This window comes from Dasypus novemcinctus, chromosome 1 (assembly GCF_030445035.2).
Source record: "Dasypus novemcinctus isolate mDasNov1 chromosome 1, mDasNov1.1.hap2, whole genome shotgun sequence".
Taxonomy (NCBI): Eukaryota; Metazoa; Chordata; class Mammalia; order Cingulata; family Dasypodidae; genus Dasypus; species Dasypus novemcinctus.
The window spans coordinates 90,327,451-90,345,932 of NC_080673.1; the positions used below are offsets into that span (position 1 = coordinate 90,327,451).

The 18,482-nt window shown below is 39.0% G+C and overlaps 1 protein-coding gene across 2 annotated transcripts in view; it reads left to right on the forward strand.

Moving 5' to 3' along the window:
- Window positions 1–16,929, forward strand: part of CFI (complement factor I) — a 60,792-nt gene extending 43,863 nt beyond the window's left edge. For both annotated transcript variants that reach the window (XM_058294169.1, XM_058294172.2), the window contains exons 10-14: window positions 3,357–3,460; window positions 3,635–3,738; window positions 10,732–11,009; window positions 14,593–14,697; window positions 16,508–16,929. In XM_058294169.1, coding sequence (XP_058150152.1) covers window positions 3,357–3,460; window positions 3,635–3,738; window positions 10,732–11,009; window positions 14,593–14,697; window positions 16,508–16,725 — 809 coding nt within the window. In that variant the 3' untranslated portion in view covers window positions 16,726–16,929. The remainder of the gene's footprint in view (window positions 1–3,356; window positions 3,461–3,634; window positions 3,739–10,731; window positions 11,010–14,592; window positions 14,698–16,507) is intronic.
- The last annotated feature ends 1,553 nt before the right edge of the window (window positions 16,930–18,482 follow it).

Here is an 18,482-nt window from a genome sequence, read left to right on the forward strand (position 1 = left end):
TCAGCATCACTGGCTATTAGGGAAATGCAAATCAAAGCTACAATGAGCTATCATCTCACACGCACTAGAATGGCCACATTAACAAAACAGAAAAATTCAAGTGTTGGGGAGGATGTGGAAACATAGCTACACTTATTCACTGCTGGAGGGAATGTAGAATGCTACAGTCATTATGGAAGTCTGTTTGGCGGTTCCTAAGGGAGTTAGATATAGATCTGCCGTGTGACCTGGCAACATTGTTACTAGGTATATAGCCAAAAGAACTGAGAGCAGTGACATGACCGGACATCTGCACACCGCTGTTCACAGCAACATTATTCACAATTTCCAAAAGATGGAAGCGATCCAGGTTTCCATCGACTGACAAATGGATAAACAAACTGTGATAATTACACACTATGAAAGATTATTCCGCTCAAGAAGAAATGAAGTCATGCAGTATATGACAACATGGATGAACCTGGAGGACATTGTGTTGAGTGAAGCAAGCCAGGCACAAAAGGACAAATACTGTATGACTTTGCTGTTATGAACTAAATATAATTAGCAAACCACGGAGTCAGTAGTTAGACTATGTCACCAGAAAAAAGAATATGCTTAGAGAATGGAAAGCTGAGGTTTTAATCTGTGCAGAACTGGTGAAAATGTAAATGTTTGGAAATGAATAGAAATGGTGAAAGCGCATCACAGGATTTGTAATTAGTAGCACTAACATATGGGTTTAATAGTGGGTTTTGTTTTGAGTGATGAAAATGCCCTAATATTGACTGAAGTGATGAATGTACTTGGTGATTATACCAAATGCCATTGATTGTACACTTTAAATAAATTGTATGGTTTATAAACAAGAAAATAATAGGGTGGGTTTGAGGACAAACACACCAAATGTAAGATATGACCTATGGTTAGTAGTAATACTTTGAGGATGCGCTTTCATAATTTGTAACAAATGTTTCACAACATGCAAGGTGTTTGTGGTGGGGTGATACATGGGAGCAATGTATGATGTTACCCATGTTTGTTTTATAAGTTCACAACTTTTACTATACACTTATTGTTTATGTATATTCATGTATGAATGACATACTTCAATATTGTTTTTAAAATGAAAAAAAAGTGTGTTATTTCTTATGGCTAGTTTTGAAATTAAAACAATACTCCTACATAAGGTTTTACTGTTGTGAATGTTTAAGGTCATTCTTGTTAAAAACAACCACAATTCAAACATTATGCACGACATACATTCTGAAATAGAAAAATAATAGAATATGACTGAGTTAACCTGCACTTTTATATGTTTTTAACTATGATAAATAGAAGGATTCTGAAGCTCTGTGCTCTGGTCAGTTGTGCTCTAAGAACTAAGCTAAACAAAAGTACTAAGTTCCTGGAAATTTAATAATTGATAAGAGTTTCAAGTGAGGCAAAACTGTAAAATCCTGACTCAACTATTTATTCACTATATAACTTCGAGTGATATATATGAAAATATAGCCTTAAATATAAATTAGGAGTAAAATAGGGCTTAAATGCAAATAAGACTCCCTTTAGCTTGCTAGGCCCCAAAATTATTTAACAGTTTGGGTTTTGTTTTATTGTTTTACAGATTTATCTTTATTTATCTATTTCTTCCCTGCCCCTTGTTGATTACACGTGCTGTCTCTGTGTCTGTTAGTTGTGTGCTGGTCTCCTTTTTAGGAGGCACCAGGAACTGAACCTGGGACCTCCCATGTGGGAGGGAGGCACCCAATGGCTTGAGTTACCTGTGCTCCATTTTGTTTTTTATTTTCATTTTTTAAAGATTTATTTATTTATTTCTCTCCCCTCCCCTCCCCTCCCCTCCCCCCACCCCAGTTGTCTGTTCCCTTTGTCTATTTGCTGCATCTTGTTTCTTTGTCCACTTCTGTTATTGTCAGCGGCACCGGGAATCTGTGTCTCTTTTTGTTGTGTCATCTTGTTGTGTCAGCTCTCCGTGTGTGTGACGCAATTCTTAGGCAGGCTGCACTTTCTTTGTGCTGGGCGGCTCTCCTTACGTGGCGCGCTCCTTGCGCGTGGGGCTCCCCTACGTGGGGGACACCCCTGCGTGGCAGGGCACTCCTTGCGCGCATCAGCACTGCACATGGGCCAGCTCCACACGGGTCAAGGAGGCCCGGGGTTTGAACTGCGGACCTCTCCTGTGGTAGACGGACGCCCTAACCACTGGGCCAAGTCCATTTCCCCCATTTTGTTTTTTAAATCAGATGTTTTAGAACTTAAAGATACAGCTATCAATCAGAACAGCTTTTATAACAAAATCCCTTTATTTTTGACTCAAGATAACATTAATTTTTAGATACTACCCAGGTAGCTGGTTTTACAATTCACAATGGATGAGGTCTCTCTTCTTTCAAAGGTCCAAGCAGAAATTTAAGACTTAACATCATACTTACCCTCAATTCAATTTTTAAAGATGGGTGGAACCAAAAACATATACATATGCTATCCATGTTAATTCATAACATCACTTTTTGGGACCAACCTCTTTCTTCTATGTCCCAAATGACTGACAGTGTTATTGATTTCCTTTCTCACTTGGGGCTCTTTAAGTATTACTAAAAAGCAAGCTTGCAAAAATGTTCAAGATATAGTGAACTATATAAAGCAAATAGAGCATCTTATACTTTAACTTTCTTCCCTTCTGATGAATTTTCTTGCAAATTCATTTCAAAAGTCTTGCCCTACCGCATTTTCCCAGTGGCAAATGTGCCACATGTGGATGCTCATAGAGGAAGGAAACATCTTCACATGTCAAATGGCTCAAAAAATACCTCCTGGCCCGCTGAAGTTTGATTGCCCAGGGATCCCTAGCACATTACCTCTCAGGGTTGATATGATGATTAAATGAGATAGAACATATGCGCCGTACTAAGCATACTTTGTACTGACCATATAGAAAATACTTGAGAGTAACATCATTAATATTAAGATTATTGAAAAGAATAATATGAACAATCTCTAGAAAATAAAAACTACATAGGTGAGAAGATGCAGTTTCCCATGTCAGTGTATCCTCATGATTTCGAACATTGTCTCCTCTTCAGCCATCCCTGTGGAAATGTTTAAGCCTCAGCCAGACTCTTTCTGCTTCTAGTCCACCTGAAGGCAGAGCACCAAAGAGTCAAACCAATTTTAATATTAGGCCAAAATAAAAAATAAAAAGAGGTGAATAGTTCAGTTTAGCATCCACCGTTTAACAGGCCCATTTTGTATTAGCTGTCACTCTGCTTTTGTTTTTGTGGCATAAGTAATCAAGAAGTGTCTGTGCACAAGGTAATGGGTTTTAAATAATAATGATACATTCTCTTCCTTTCTTGAAGAAAGAAAACGGATAAAGTCCTTTTTACCTAAACTGTCCTGTGGAGTTAAAGACAACACGCACGTTCGAAGGAAACGAGTGGTGGGAGGAAAGTCTGCACATTTGGTAAACCTGCATGAAAAATCATAAGGTTTACTTGCCAGGAATGGCCAAGGTTGAGAAAATAATTTTGGGGATGATATAATAAGAGACTGGGAGTCTTATGATGCATATCTTAGGGATACCTCTTTGTAGCGCTCTCTGGTAGACTGGCAGTGACCACACCAATGTCTTTTGTAGAAAGAATTCCCATGGCAGATAGCAATTAAGGATGATGATAAGATCACCTGTGGAGGAATTTATATTGGTGGCTGTTGGATTCTGACTGCTGCACATTGTGTCAGGTAAAAAATGTCTCTAGTTGATTTGGGATTTCCTAAAATAATGAAAATGGGTAATAGAGATGGTGGCAGATGAGGAATAAAGTCTATCTGAGAAAAGTCCCCGAGATTCCACTTTACTAACTGCTAAATAGCATCTGATATTCATGACTGGAATCTTCCCCTGTCTCCCAGATGCTTACCCCAGACCCTACTGCAATATCCACAGTCCAAGTTGTTTGATCCCAGCTGGCAAGGTCAGATCAGACCTGGAAGTACCAAGGTTCTCCTTGGCTCATTTGTGTGGTGGTAAGGCAGGTAGGTTCAACCCTGTATTGAAAGGCTCTTAGATATTCAGGTGCGGTGAGGATGAGTGACACCAGAGGGGTATGAAAGGATAAGTTTATCAGTACTCACGGGTCTTAGAACAGAGAGGAGCAGCACACCTCACAGGGTCACATGGGGAAACACAGTGGAGCGTAGGCTCAACCAAGCAGGCGGGGAGCAGGGTGAGAGTGGACCTCGGGACTCTGCCTTTATAATAGTATGTGGGTGCAGCGGTAGCAGTTGGTCAAGCAGGAATGGGAATTGGGGAGATTGGTTTTTACTTTTGCAGGGGTGCAGACCGAGCTAGGACGTGGAAAGGGAGAAGCTATTTCTCTTGCCTAACAGGTGTTCGGGTGGTCATTGAGGCACCTAATGATAGGGTCTGATGCTGAGGCATCACTGACCATGCCAAAGTCCCTTATGTTACTACCACCCTGAGATGCTGAGGCAGCATGAAAGTGTGAGAAGGTTCTGTTTTTATTTTAATTCTCCATATACCCACATTTTGTAAAACTGAGACCAAACTATTTGGAAGGCATTATGACTGAAAAGTTTATATAGATATAATGCTAACCTGGCCCGTCTCTGGTCTCATCTCAACAAGGATGTTGTTTAGAAAGCTGCATGCATTCAAAGGTTCCAAACACACAAATCACTTTTTCTTCTATTCATGTGCCCTTAAATACATTTGATATGAGTTCTAGGCAGTAAAGGAACTGATCTAAGCCCTGTGCTAATTAACTCATGTACTACTCCAACACTGACTGGCTTGCTCAGTGATCCTGGATAAATTGGGTATGTGGGGTGCATGACTCAGAGCTGGCCTGGGCACATTAGTTTGGGGATCATCAGGCTGCTCCACTTCAGGGGCACCACTCACATTGCATTTTTCTTTTTGGAAGTTCTCTGGGCTACAGCAGGTCTTGGCTGATGGACCATCGGTCTCGGAGGCATTAGCCTGCTGAGGGGTTGAAGAAGATGTGCTACATTGTGCTACTTACTCCTTTGACAGTTTTGAGAGTCTCAGGTCAGAGACATGGGGTAGGCATAATACGTCTGGATTAAGCATTAGCTTATGATAGGAAACCTCATCCTTACCTACAGATGGGAAAAACGAGTTTGATGCAGGGTGAATATGACAAGTTATAAGTGGCTAAATGGCAGTACCAAAGGGTGCTGATAAACGAATCAAAGTGAGCTTGGAGGCAGGCTGAGCTCTGAACTCCATCTTCAGTTCTGATCTTTAGAATGAATGAAACCTTGTTTATTGAGCACCTCTTACAGACCAGGTACTCTGCCAGCCACTTTCACATGTTATTTTGCTCAATATTTGCAACTATTCTAAGAGGTAAATATTATTCTCATTTTATAGATGAGCAGACTGAGACTGGGAAGTAATGTGACTTAGCGAAAGCCACACTACTAGTTAGTAGGAGAACCAGGAAAAAGTTCTGCGTATTTGACATTACTCAGATAAAGGCCTGCTTAGCAAATCTGCAGGTGACCCTAAGTTGCGAGGGTTATCAAATATGTTGAATGATACCCATAAAGAGCTTCATGGATAGGGGTAATGAACCAAATCTAGTTTCTTTCTTCTGACAGTCCCTTGTCCCTTGGTCTCTGTGACACTACACATTCCTAGTTTTCTACCTACCCTTCTGGTCAGACCTTCTCTGATACATGAACATTACTGTTCAGATGTTTTTGCTCATCTGAGAATCTGGAGTTCATGGATGCTTAACCTGGCATCCTCTTCTTTTCTTATGCCTTTTCCCTGAATTGATGTGTTTTCATATACCAATGTATCTTGACATAATTGTATCTCAAGCCTGATCTGTTCTCCAACCTCTAACCTTATAGTCAACTGCCTGTTCATACTTCTTGGCTATAACAAAAGTACACTAAGTTCAAAATAACTAAGACCAAACTAATGATATTTTCCCTTTCCCCCAAATCTTGTCCTGTTCCCATGCTTCCTACCTCAGCAAGTGACACCACCATTCATCTAGTCATACAAATCAGAAATCTAAGAATCATCCCTGACCCACTTCCTTCCCACACCTCCCAAACCAGTCCAGCCAATATATCACCAACTATAGATGATATTTTTAAGTTCTAAGTATTTAACTGTCAAAACTTCTATGTCAGCCATTACTGGCTCCCTGTCTTCACGCCTCAGCTGGATTATAACCAGGGCCTCCTAATTAGTTTACCTATATCCATTCTGCCCTACCTATCCATTCTCTCTTGTTCAACAATAGCGATGTTTCCATATATGGTTTGATCATTTACCATCGGAAAATCTAATGACATTGCATACCCCTTAGAATAAAAATCTAAACAAAGTTTTTAACATGACCCATTAGACACCAGTCTGTCCTTAATCTTGCCAGTCTCATTTTGCTCCACAGCACCACCTCCTGCTCTGGGTTCCATCCCATCTGGACATCTTTCAGCTATTCAAACGCACCTTTCTCCCCCTTGCAAAGGGACCTTCATTTATTGTTTCCCCTGCCTGAAGTGATCTGCCTTGACCTCTTTCCCTAGATATGCTATTCTTTATTCAATCTCAGCTCAGTCGTCACTTCCTCAGAGAACCTTCTGACTCCCTTAAGCCAAAGCCCTCTCTATAAGTTATCAGAACCCTGTGTACTTTTAATTCCTTCCTTTTCACAGATGACCATATACCTTCTTCAGTATGCTTTATCTGTTTAATGCTGCTTCCTTCCCTGAGCTCCATGAAGGCAGGAAGCATTTCTGATTTTGTTCATTGTTGCATCCCCAGTGCCTAACACAGTTCCTGGTGTATAGATTAGGTAAATAATAAACAATTGTTGAGTGAATTGAATAAACAGGGTTAACCCTTAATTCTTAGGACCTTTGATCCTGAAAAACACCCAAAATTATTATGTAGCACAGTATTCTCAGGTCACTAAGTATATATAAAAGAACACAGCACACCTCAATAGCTTCTAGACATTGCTGTTTAACTGTAATGCACAGCACCAATGATTATGATTACAGGCACACCCTGGAGATATAGCGGGTTGAGTTCCAGACTCCCACAATCAAGCGAATATTACAATAAAGCCAGTCACACAAATTTTTTGGTTTCCCAAGGCATATAAAAGTTACATTTACACTCTAGTCTATTAATTGTACAATAGCATTACATCTTAAAAAAATGTATATATCTTAATTTAAAAATACTTCATTGTTAAAAATTGTTATCCATCACTTGATCCTTCAGCAAGTCATAATCTTTTTGCCAGTAGAGGGTCTTGCTTGATGTTGATGGCTGCTGATTGATCAGGGTTGGGGTTGCTGAAAGTTGGGGTAGATGCAGCAATTTCTTAAAATAAGACAACAATGACTTAAAGAGTCAACGATTGACTCTTTCTTTTATGAAAGATTTCTCTATAGCACGTAATTCTGTTTGATGGCATTTTATCCAGAAGAGAACTTCTTTCAAAATTGAAGTCAATCTTCTCAAACCATATTGCTGCTTTATCAACTAAGTTAATGTAATATTTTAAGTCTTTTGTTGTCATTTCAACAATTTTTACAGCATCATCACCAGGAGTAGATTCCATCTCAAGGAACCACTTTTTTTGCTCATTCACAAAAAGCAACTCCTCATCCATTAAAGGTTTCTCATGAGATTGCAGCAATTCAGTCACATCTTCAGGCTCCACTTCTAATTCTAGTTCCTTTGTTATTGCTATTTCCACCACATTTGCAGTTATTTCCTCCACTGAAGTCTTGAACCCCTCAAAGTCATCCATGAGGATTGGAATCAACTTCTTCCAAACTCTTGTTCATGTTGATATTTTGAGCTCCTCCCATGAATCATGAATGTTTGTAATGGTATCTAGAATGTTGAATCCTTTTCAAAAGGTTTTCAATTGGCTTTTCCCAGACCCATCAGAAGAATCACTATTTATGGCAGCTTAACATTATGAAATGTATTTAGTAAATAATGGCACTTGAAAGTCAAAATTACTCCTTGGTCTATGGGCTGCAGAATGGACATTTTGTTATCAGGCATTAAAAAAATATATTAATCTCATCATATATCCTCATCAGAGCTCTTGGGTGATCAGGTTCATTGTCAATGAGCAGTAATATTTTCAGAGAAATATTTTTTTCTGAGCAGTAGGTCTCATCTTAATTTTTAAGTTAATTTTTAAGAAGTGGGCTTAAAATATTCAGTAAACCATGTTGTAAACAGATGTGCTATGATCCAGGCTTTCTTGTTTCAATACAGCAGAATAGTTTTAGCATAATTGTTAAGGGCCCTAGCATTTTTTAAATGGTAAGTTAGCATTGCCTTCAACTTAAAGTCACCAAGTGCATTAGCCCCTAACAAAAGAATAAGCCTGTCCTTGGAAGGTTTGAAGCTTTGACACCTTGAGATCAACCATTGAGTACTCTCTAGGTAAGAAAGTCCTAGATGTTATCTTCTTCCAATAGAAAGCTATTTTATCAATACTGAAAACCTGTTGTTTAGTATAGAATCTTCATCAATTATCTTAGCTAGATCTTCTGGATAACTTGCTGCAACTTCTTCATCAGCACTTGCTGCTTCATTTTGCCCTTTTAGGTTATATAGATGGCTTCTTTGCTTAAACCTCAAGAACCAATCTCCACTAGCTTCAAACTTTTCTTTTGCAACTTCCTCACCTTCATAGAATTGAAGAGTGTTAGAGCCTTGCTCTGGATTAGGCTTTAGCCTAAGGGAATGTTGTGCCTGGTTTGATCTTCTTTCCAGACCACTAAAACTTTCTCAGTATCAGCGATAAGGCTGTTTCACTTTCTCATCATCCATGTGTTCACTGTAGAAGCACATTTAATTTCCTTCAGGAACTTTTCATTTGCATTCACTATTCGGCTAACCATTTGGCCCAAGTGGCCTAGCTTTCAACCTATCTCGGCCTTCCTCACTAACCATAATCATTTCTACCTTTTGATTTAAAGTGAGAAAAATGCAACTATTTCTTTCATTTGAATGCTTAGAGGCCATTGTAGCATTAATTGGCCTGATTTCAATATTTCAATACTGCTGTGTCCTACGCAGCCTGAGGACAGGCAGAGAGACAGGAATGGCTAGTCCATGGAACTATCAGAAAACACACAACATTTATTGATAAGTTCACCATCTTACATGGGTGCAGTTTGTCGCATCACAAAACAATTACAATAGTAACTTTATTATTTTTTTTTACAATAGTAACTTTAAAGATCACAAATCACAGATCACCATAGCAGATTTAATAATAATGAAAAAGTTTGAAAAACTGCAAAATGTGACATAGGAACATCAACGGAGCACATGCTGTTGAAAAAATGGCACAGATAGACTCGCTTGTTGCGAGGTTACCAAAAGCCTTCAATATGTAAAAAGTGCAATATTAGCAAAGTGCAATAAAGTGAAGCACAATAAAATGAGGTGTGCCTATATTTGAATCATTCTCATGTAAGGTTAAATTATGTTCAGTTTATGCTGTTTGAGGAAGCAAAAGTTATGATAGATAATACATTTCAAAATATTTCCACTGAAATGTTTAAAATAAGTTTTGTTGCTTAAGGAAAATATATTTTATGAAATACTTAATTTTTTGGAAATGCTAGATCATGAGTTCATTTATGTAGCAACTTACTTTTGCAGGAAAAAATAAACTAAGTTTTAATACTTCAATGAAGCAACTCTTCACATTCCCTGATGTAGAGGTAAATACACAATTTGCTTGAAACTATGAGATGAAAATTGGCATAAAAATGGAGTGAGGTGAAAGAACAGGCAATAACGCAAGGGTGTCCCCCGCGTGGGGGAGCCCCACGTGCAAGGAGTGCGCCCCGTAAGGAGAGCCGCCCTGCGTGAAAAGAAAAGAGCAGCCTGCCCAGGAATGGCGCTGCCCACACTTCCCGAGCCGCTGACGACAACAGAAGCGGACAAAGAGACAAGACGCAGCAAATAGACACCAAGAACAGACAACCAGGGGAGGGGGGGAAATTAAATAAATAAATAAATCTAAAAAAAAAAAAAAAAAAAAGAAAGAACAGGCAATAGATCATTCACCATTTCCATAAGATTTTTAAGCTGCTACTATTATGTTCGAGGTGCAATGCTAGGCACTGAGACTACATAGATGAATAACCCCATTTTACACTTTAAAGAGTCTAGTCTATGAGGAAAAATGCATGGGAACAAATAAATACAATGCAATGTTAGGATGAAGAAAGTCCTCAATGGTTGGGAGAATGACTGCTGCTGTCTTCCCCAAGAGAACCTCTGGGTTGGGCCTAGTAACAAAAGAGTGTGTGGTCCATCTCCCTACTTCCTCTACCACATTTCTGACAAAATGTCTGGTCCCTGCTTAAACAGCTTCAGTGATGAGTCACTCACTACATAGACAGCAAACTCATTCCACTTCTGGGCATCTCGAAATATTAGCAATTCTCCATGTTCCTGATAATGAGCAGTTAGACGGATTATTCTCCTCTTTGTTTGCCCATTGGCCTTAATTCTGTGTTAAGTAAGGTTAAGCTCACTGCCTCATGACAACAAAGATAGAGACTGGGAAATTTTAAAAAGCAGAATATAAAAAACAAAGCTTCAGAATTCCATGTTTATATTGGTGGTGTTTTAAACTTCTATATAATCTATTTTCCTTTTTCTTTCTGATATAGAGTCAGTAAAATTCACCGTTACCAAATATGGATAGCATTATTAAACTGGTTTAAGCCAAACTCGGAGCTAAAAATTCAGTCTGTGAATAGAATTATTATCCATGAAAACTACAGTGGAACCACCTACCAAAATGACATAGCTTTGATCGAGGTGAAAAAGCGGCCAAACCAACGAGAATGTGTGCTGCCTCATTCCATCCCCGCCTGCGTCCCCTGGTCTCCGTATCTATTCCAACCCGGTGATACATGCATTGTTTCTGGATGGGGTCGAGAGAAAGGTAAATTATTAAATATTTGTTAAATAGAATTCAGAGGCCAAAAAATGAATGGGAATAGAAATATATAGGAGCTAATCTCCTTGTACTCAGAGAAACCATACAATCATATCCAGAAAACTTAGCACCCAGCCAGGGCCAGTTTCATGGGCTTGAGACCATGGCACCCCCTGCTCAGAAGGGCTCCATGTTTGGCTTATTGCTCTGCTGTCACTGCCATGAAATTCTTCATAATTTTAGAGCAAGGAGTCCGGCATTTTCATTTTCACTGAACCCACATATTATATAGCTGGTCCTGATCCAGAGTTTTCAAAGTACCCACTCTGTGTAAACTTGAAACCTACATTGAGGAGATAACCATTCACCAAGAAAAAAACACAGGAAAGAGACATAGAGTATGAACTGTTTTGATTTGTTGGGGAGATATGGATGAAAACAAAATTGTTTTCCAGGGATATGCTGAATCAGCGATCCTCATAACCTCCCAGTTGTCTGCCTTCCCCACCCCACTCCCCATGTCCCATCCCCACACATCCCCACAAAGAGAAAGAGAACTTAAAGAACTCATTCTCTGGGTTGCTAAGAAGACATGAGGTCAACATTTTATATGAATCAGAGATGGGGAGGACACAATGACACAAATTTTTAGAAAGACCTGCTAAATTATAGATGAGATTTGAATTAAACTAGCCCACTCTTTTCTCATCATCTTGAAGACTTAATCTCAAAATTTAGCTTCCTTTTGGTCTCTTAAATTCCCTTGGTCAGCAGAAACCCAAAGTAACTTCTTTACATTGGTCTTATACACCCATATTCCAAAGCATTCTTTATAATTGCCAAAGTGAGAGGTATTAAATACATGTATAAATTAAACTGAATGTATGGTATGTTGGAAAACCCAAGATTTACAAAATACTAGGTTTTGTTAGGAACAAATTCATCAAGAGGTATTGTCTTCTTATGTTTGTTCTAGTTTTTTTAAACCTTTCATTATATATTTGCAAATACATACAAAAGTAGAGATAAAAATATAATAAACCTTTATTTATGCATTCCCAGTTTCCACATTCATCAACATTTTGCCATTCTGTTTGCTCTCCCTGTATGAATCAGAGTTCTAAAAGGATGATTAGGAGGGTTTATTTACAAAGGGGTTTAATTTCAAAGATGTGGGTAGAAGCTTGGTGCAAGTACCCTGGACTGACAGTCTCTGAGCTCTCATCACCCCTAGAGCAGGAAAGGGGTGGAGGGAGAGGTGACCAGATGGAGAGAGACTCAGGTGAGACAGGTTGCCTAAACCAGAACTCTAGACCTTGGGTTGAAGGTTACACCCAACCCTACTTTCACTTTTCTCCACCTCCCCTCTTTCTCAGAAACTAGCTAGAACCCAGAGGGCAAGGGATCCCTGTGGAGTTTGAGCCGACAGGTTGGGCTCTGAGGGCAGCAGGCCACGGAAGGGTGGGAAATGGATCTGAGGGACAATTAGGAACTATTCAGCATATTCTCCACTTTTTCTTCAGGAGTATGTTAAGTCAAATCCCAGATACCATATAATTTCACCCACGAATACTCTCTATATATCTTTATCAGACAAGGACTTTTTTTAAAAAGCTCTTCAAAACCAATACCATACCCAACAACATTCAAGTGATTCTTTAATATCATCTTATAACCACCCTGTTTAATATTCCTTGATTATTTTAAAAATATTTTTACAATTGAATTGGATCATTTGAATCTGAATACAAAGTCCTTATATTGCATTTGTGGATATTTTTCTTAAATCTTCTTTAATCTTGAGAAGTTTTCCTTCCTTTTATTTAAAATGTATTTATTAGAGATAAATTTATTTTGGAATTTCCACATCTTGAATCTGGCTGATTGTTTCCTTAATGTAGCACTTAAAATGTGTTCCTCTATTCCATGTGTTTCTTATAAATTGGGAGTGAGATGTGTTCTTATTCACTGACCATGTACTGAACAAATATGGTTTAACACATTTATTGAACACTTATTATGTGTGCAAGGTAGCAAAGTCAGAGTGTAGGGAATTTATATGAAAACTATGGACCCAGTTAAGGGAGAAGAGGCTACAGAGGTTATAAAGTCGAAAGACAAAGACCTACCTCTCAACTTGGAGAAGTTGAGAAATATGGAGAAGCCATCAGACCTGAATTCAAGATAGCAGACTGTGACTTAAGAAGTGTACAAAGCAAGAGTTCAGAGGAGAGTGCAATCTCCTGAGTCATTAAAAATTGCTCACATACTCATACAGACACTTGTATGCCCATGTTCATAGCAGCATTCTTCACAATAGCCAAAAGATGAAAACAGCCCAAGAGAATGGATAAACAGATAAACAAAATGTGGTATATCCATTGTATGGATATTATTTGACCATGAAAATTATTGTATGGAAATTATTGTATGAAAATTATTGTATGGAAATTATTTGACCAATATTATTTGACCATGAAAAGAAATGAAGTTATGATTGTGCTACCTCATGGCTGTGTTTTGAAAACACTATAAGACAGACACAAAAGGACAAATATTATATGATTCTTTTATGAAATATGTAGAATAGGGAGCAGAGAAACGAGGAATTATTGCTTAATGGGTGTAGAGTTTTTGTTTGGAGCGTGAAAAAGTTTTGGAAATATAAAGTGGTGATAGGTACACAATATTGTGACTAGGGTAAAAATGGTAAATTATGTGTAGTATATATTTTACCATATTAAATTACTTTAAAAAGTGCTCACATAGTACAGGAGCCCGGTTTTTATAGGCTTTCCATGATTTAGGGGAAATAATAAATTAATAATTTTTTGAAAAGCTCCCATCCTTTAGAAGGCAGATACCTTGAGACTTACTGTAAGTAAGGTTTGAAGGAGGAAAGAAGAACCTCTTTTGGGATTTGCCATATACTTCAAAGATCTTTATCTCCCTCCTGGAGCTCTGTGTAGTGAGGGAGCTGACACTGAACGAGAAATTGGAAAGATTGCTTCTCCATTCTGCCAATCTGTCCCTGGCCCTTCTCTTTTCTTGGACTAAAAATGTTCAAGTCCCAAATCTCGCATTTAAATGAAGAGGGAATCCTAAATCACCTTTCAATCTTAGGAGATATACAAAAAATACATACACACTAATAATTTCATGTATTTTTTCGTTATTCTAATTTCTTAGATTAAAAAGCCATTTTCACTCTAACAAGCACTTTCAAGGAAACAAAGGCCTTTTAGAAGATAGAAGTTATTTATATGAGAAGTTCCAGAATGCTGATTCCCAAACCAACTTCCCTACTAGACTCAAAATAGCCAACTCTTTATTAAAGGAGTATTAAGATTGTGAAGTATGACTTCAGATCATGTATTCAAATAATTCCCCTTATCTACCCAATTTTAGAAAGACAGTCATAGAAATTAGACATAAGTGGAGCATGTAACTAAAAATTCTAATGAATTGTCTTCAAAAGTTAATCTGTATTCCCACATAGTCTTATGTATTCTTAGTGTTTACTAAGTTACAAGAGTAAATACTTATTTAGATTTCACACTGATGACTTCTGTTTTCTCACTTTATTTAGATAACGAGAAAGTCTATTCACTTAAGTGGGGTGAAGTTAAATTAATAGGCAACTGCTCTAAGTTTTACGGAAAGCGGTACTATGAAAAAGAAATGCAATGTGCAGGTAAGTACCAAGTGTTTTACCTGAGAGATATAGTTTATACCTCCTACCAAACTGGGCTGTGAACCCTTCTATTTGGCCTTCTGGCTGCTGTATCATCAAACTTTTCTAGGTAGGCCCTTTCCCTTAATTCAAGTTCCCTTGTTCTAATACTGGTAAGAAAGACTTTCAGGAAGCGGACTTGGCCCAGTGGTTATGGCATCCGCCTACCACATGGGAGGTCTGCAGTTCAGACCCCGGGCCTCCTTGACCCGTGTGGAGCTGGCCCATGCGCAGTGCTGATGCACGCAAGGAGTGCCCTGCCACGCAGGGGTGTCCCCCGCGTAGGGGAGCCCCACGCGCAAGGAGTGCACCCTGTAAGGAGAGCCGCCCAGCACGAAAGAAAGTGTAGCCTGCCCAAGAATGGCACTGCACACACAGAGAGCTGACACAACAAGATGACACAACAAAAAGAAACACAGATTCCAGTGCCGCTGACAACAACAGAAGCGGACAAAGAAGAACACGCAGCAGATAGACACAGAGAACAGACAACTGGGGCTGGGGGGGAGGGGAGAGAAATAAATAAATCTTTTAAAAAAGAAAGAAAGACTTTCCATAAGCTATTACACAGCAGTATAGCACAGTGATTAAGAGCTCAAATTTTGCAACCAGACTGCCTGGGCTTATAGCCCACTTTTCATCAATTGCTAGTCATGTGACCTTGAGCAAGATTCCTCATCTGCAAAATTGGAAAACTTAATAGATGAGGGAACTGAGATGCAGAGCAGTATGTAATTTGCCCAGAGTCTTATAGGCAAGAAGCAGTGTATCCAAGATCAAAACAAAACTACTTATGAATAAAAATACAAATTATCTCATCTCAAGTGCCACCTTTTAGAAGAAAATCCCCCCTCCCTCAGAAATCATTATATCTCTTAAGGTATCTTCTACTGTCTCCTTTTACATCACAGTAATACTAATGCCCCTACCTAACAGAACTATAGCAATTCTTACTTAGGGTGGTGTCCCAAAGGCAGGATACCAACCAACCAGTGTAGTACATTTAGGATGCTTTATTGAAACCATTTATAAATAGTGTATTGCTGAAGAAGGCAAAATTACTGACATCCTATAACTTCTTGAATACAGTGAAGTAAAAATCTTTGTTAGTCATAGGAGTGAGAAGAAAGTAAACAGATCACTCCTTGGCCCCTCCTTATCTTGAAATGGACTTCAGTATTACAGTGAACAAGAGGAGAAAATGGCACAAAATCTGCCAGGAGGCATATCACAGTTAAGAAGACAAGTTCTAAGATTGCCTGTCTGGTTTCAAGTTCTGGCTCTGCCACTTATTAGCTGTGTGACCTTGGACAAGCTAATTAACCTCTCTGTGCCTAACTTGCCTTATTTGTACAATAGGGTTAATAATGACACCTACCTTATAGAGTTGTAGTGTTCATTAAAACCATGAATGGCCAATTCATATTAAGCACTCAATAAGCATTAGGTATCACTATTTTTCCCCCTCAATGTTGAATGCTATGGTCATCTCACCTCAATTTATAGTTGCATAAAGGAGGAGCAGAAAGAACACCTGCTAAATTTAAGGAATGAATAGAAGATTTATCAAGTATCCCCAACCTGTATCTCTCCAATTTCATGAGCCCAGAAGGGACTTGTAATAAGGGAGAAGATACGTTATTTCCTGATAGGAAAATGTAAGAAAGTCTAAGTAGTTAGACACTTCAGTGGAGGAGGTAGGAAGAGAGCAGAGTAGCTTTGACAAATGGAAATAAATGTGTGATTTTTTTTTTTCTCTTTTCTTTCTCAGGTACAAAAGATGGTTCCATCGATGCCTGTAAAGGGGATTCTGGAGGCCCTTTAGTCTGTACAGATGTTAACAATGTGACTTATGTTTGGGGTATTGTGAGTTGGGGTGAAAACTGTGGAAAACCAGAATTCCCAGGGGTTTACACAAGAGTGGCCACTTATTTTGACTGGATTAGCAATCACGTGGGAAGGTCTCTTATTTCTCAGTACAATGTATAAAATTGTGATCTTCCTCTTCTTTCTATTCTACTTCTATTAGGAGTTCCATTTTAATTGAAATGGAAAAGTACACAGGTAACACTTCTGTAGATAAAATACAATGAATCAAATTTTATTGGCTATTTTTAAAGGTCTCTACAATTGCTATATTGGTATCTTGCATCTTGCTGTATAATCCACAAATAAAAACTTCAGACAAGCATACCAATTTTATTTATCAGAAAACTTGATTAAATTATCTCTTCATACAGAAGTAATGTATTAACTATACTAAAGGTTAAGCTAGAATGACCTGGAGTTAGATTAGCCTGGTTTCAAACCCCAAATCTCCCACCTACTAATTGCTTGACCTGGGCAATTTATCTTCTTTGCATTTCATTTTTCATCTGTAAAATGGAAACTGGAATTTTGTAAAAATGTAAGTACACACTTATGTAAAATTTTTGGCACAATATCTGTCACAGGTTAATGACAGATCTCACAGTTCTTGTCCCATTTCTTTGCTTCTTTAAGCATTAAACTTCTTAGAAAATGTGCCCTCATTTCCTCATTTCCCAAGGTCTCCCTGACCTTCTCTCTAGACCACTCAATGGATACTTCAACATGACCATGGACCTCACGGTGTCATATCTCACAGTCACTTAATTGTACTTGTGTCCTCTGACCCCCAGTGGCATTAGGCACAGTTGACCACTCACGGCATCACATCCCCTCCCTCTAATCTCCTTCTCAGCCTCCTCCTCTCCTTTTGAACTTTCTCTGTGGATCTCAGCTAGATTCACCAATGTTACATCAATGACTCATAACTCCGTATCTGCTGCCCTGATCTTTCCTGGAACTCCAGGCCACTCTATCCCACTCAGCAACTGACATCTCCATCTGGATATCTAACAGCATTTCAGAAGACTTATGGCCAACCCACTACTCATGACTGTTCCTCACTAAACCTCCCCAGCTCAGTAAATGGCATGCTGTCCACTCAGGGCTCCTCTGTGGATCCCCAAATGTACAACAGATACCCAGTCTTCCTCTATCACTTCACTCCACTTTATTACCTTCAGCATGGCTTCTGGGTCCAGTCCTGAATAGAGCCCAGTTGTTTTAATAATAGAAATACTCATTTCTACATATATTCCAAAATCAGCTGCTGCTCAGTGTTTGTTTGTTTTTGCCATTGAATGCAGGAGACTATTCAGTTTTCATATTGTTGTGTAAGAAAGAACTCCCAAATAGAGGCTTAAATGATAGTCACTTATTCTGCTCATGAACTTGGCAGTTGACTGGGCTCAGCTGGGCACTTCTCATTCTGGTCTCTCATGCCATTGAGGCCAGACAAGGCTGGGGCAGGGGTCATCACATGGCCTGGGAAGACTCAAACAGCTGGGGCTCCTCAGACTTCTCTCTGTGTGGTCTCCCCACACCCCATACAGGTCTCAACAGGGTAGACTTAGGGTCACCAGAATTCTTTTGTAGCAACTGACGAGTGGTCTCAAAAGAACTGACAGAAACTTCACAACTTTTTCTAATCTACCTTGGAAGCCACACAGTATCTTATCTATCACAAAAACCAGCTCTGTGTCAAGGAGAGGGGGCATAATCTGTCTCTTGTCAGGGGACTGTCACAGAATTTGTGGGCATGTTTTAAAACCACCTTATCCTGACCCAGCAATCCTGGAGCATCTGGCACCTTAAAAGATGTCAGTGTATGAGGCAAAAAGAGGAACGTACTAAGGGCTGGAGCTGGGAAACTCAGCACC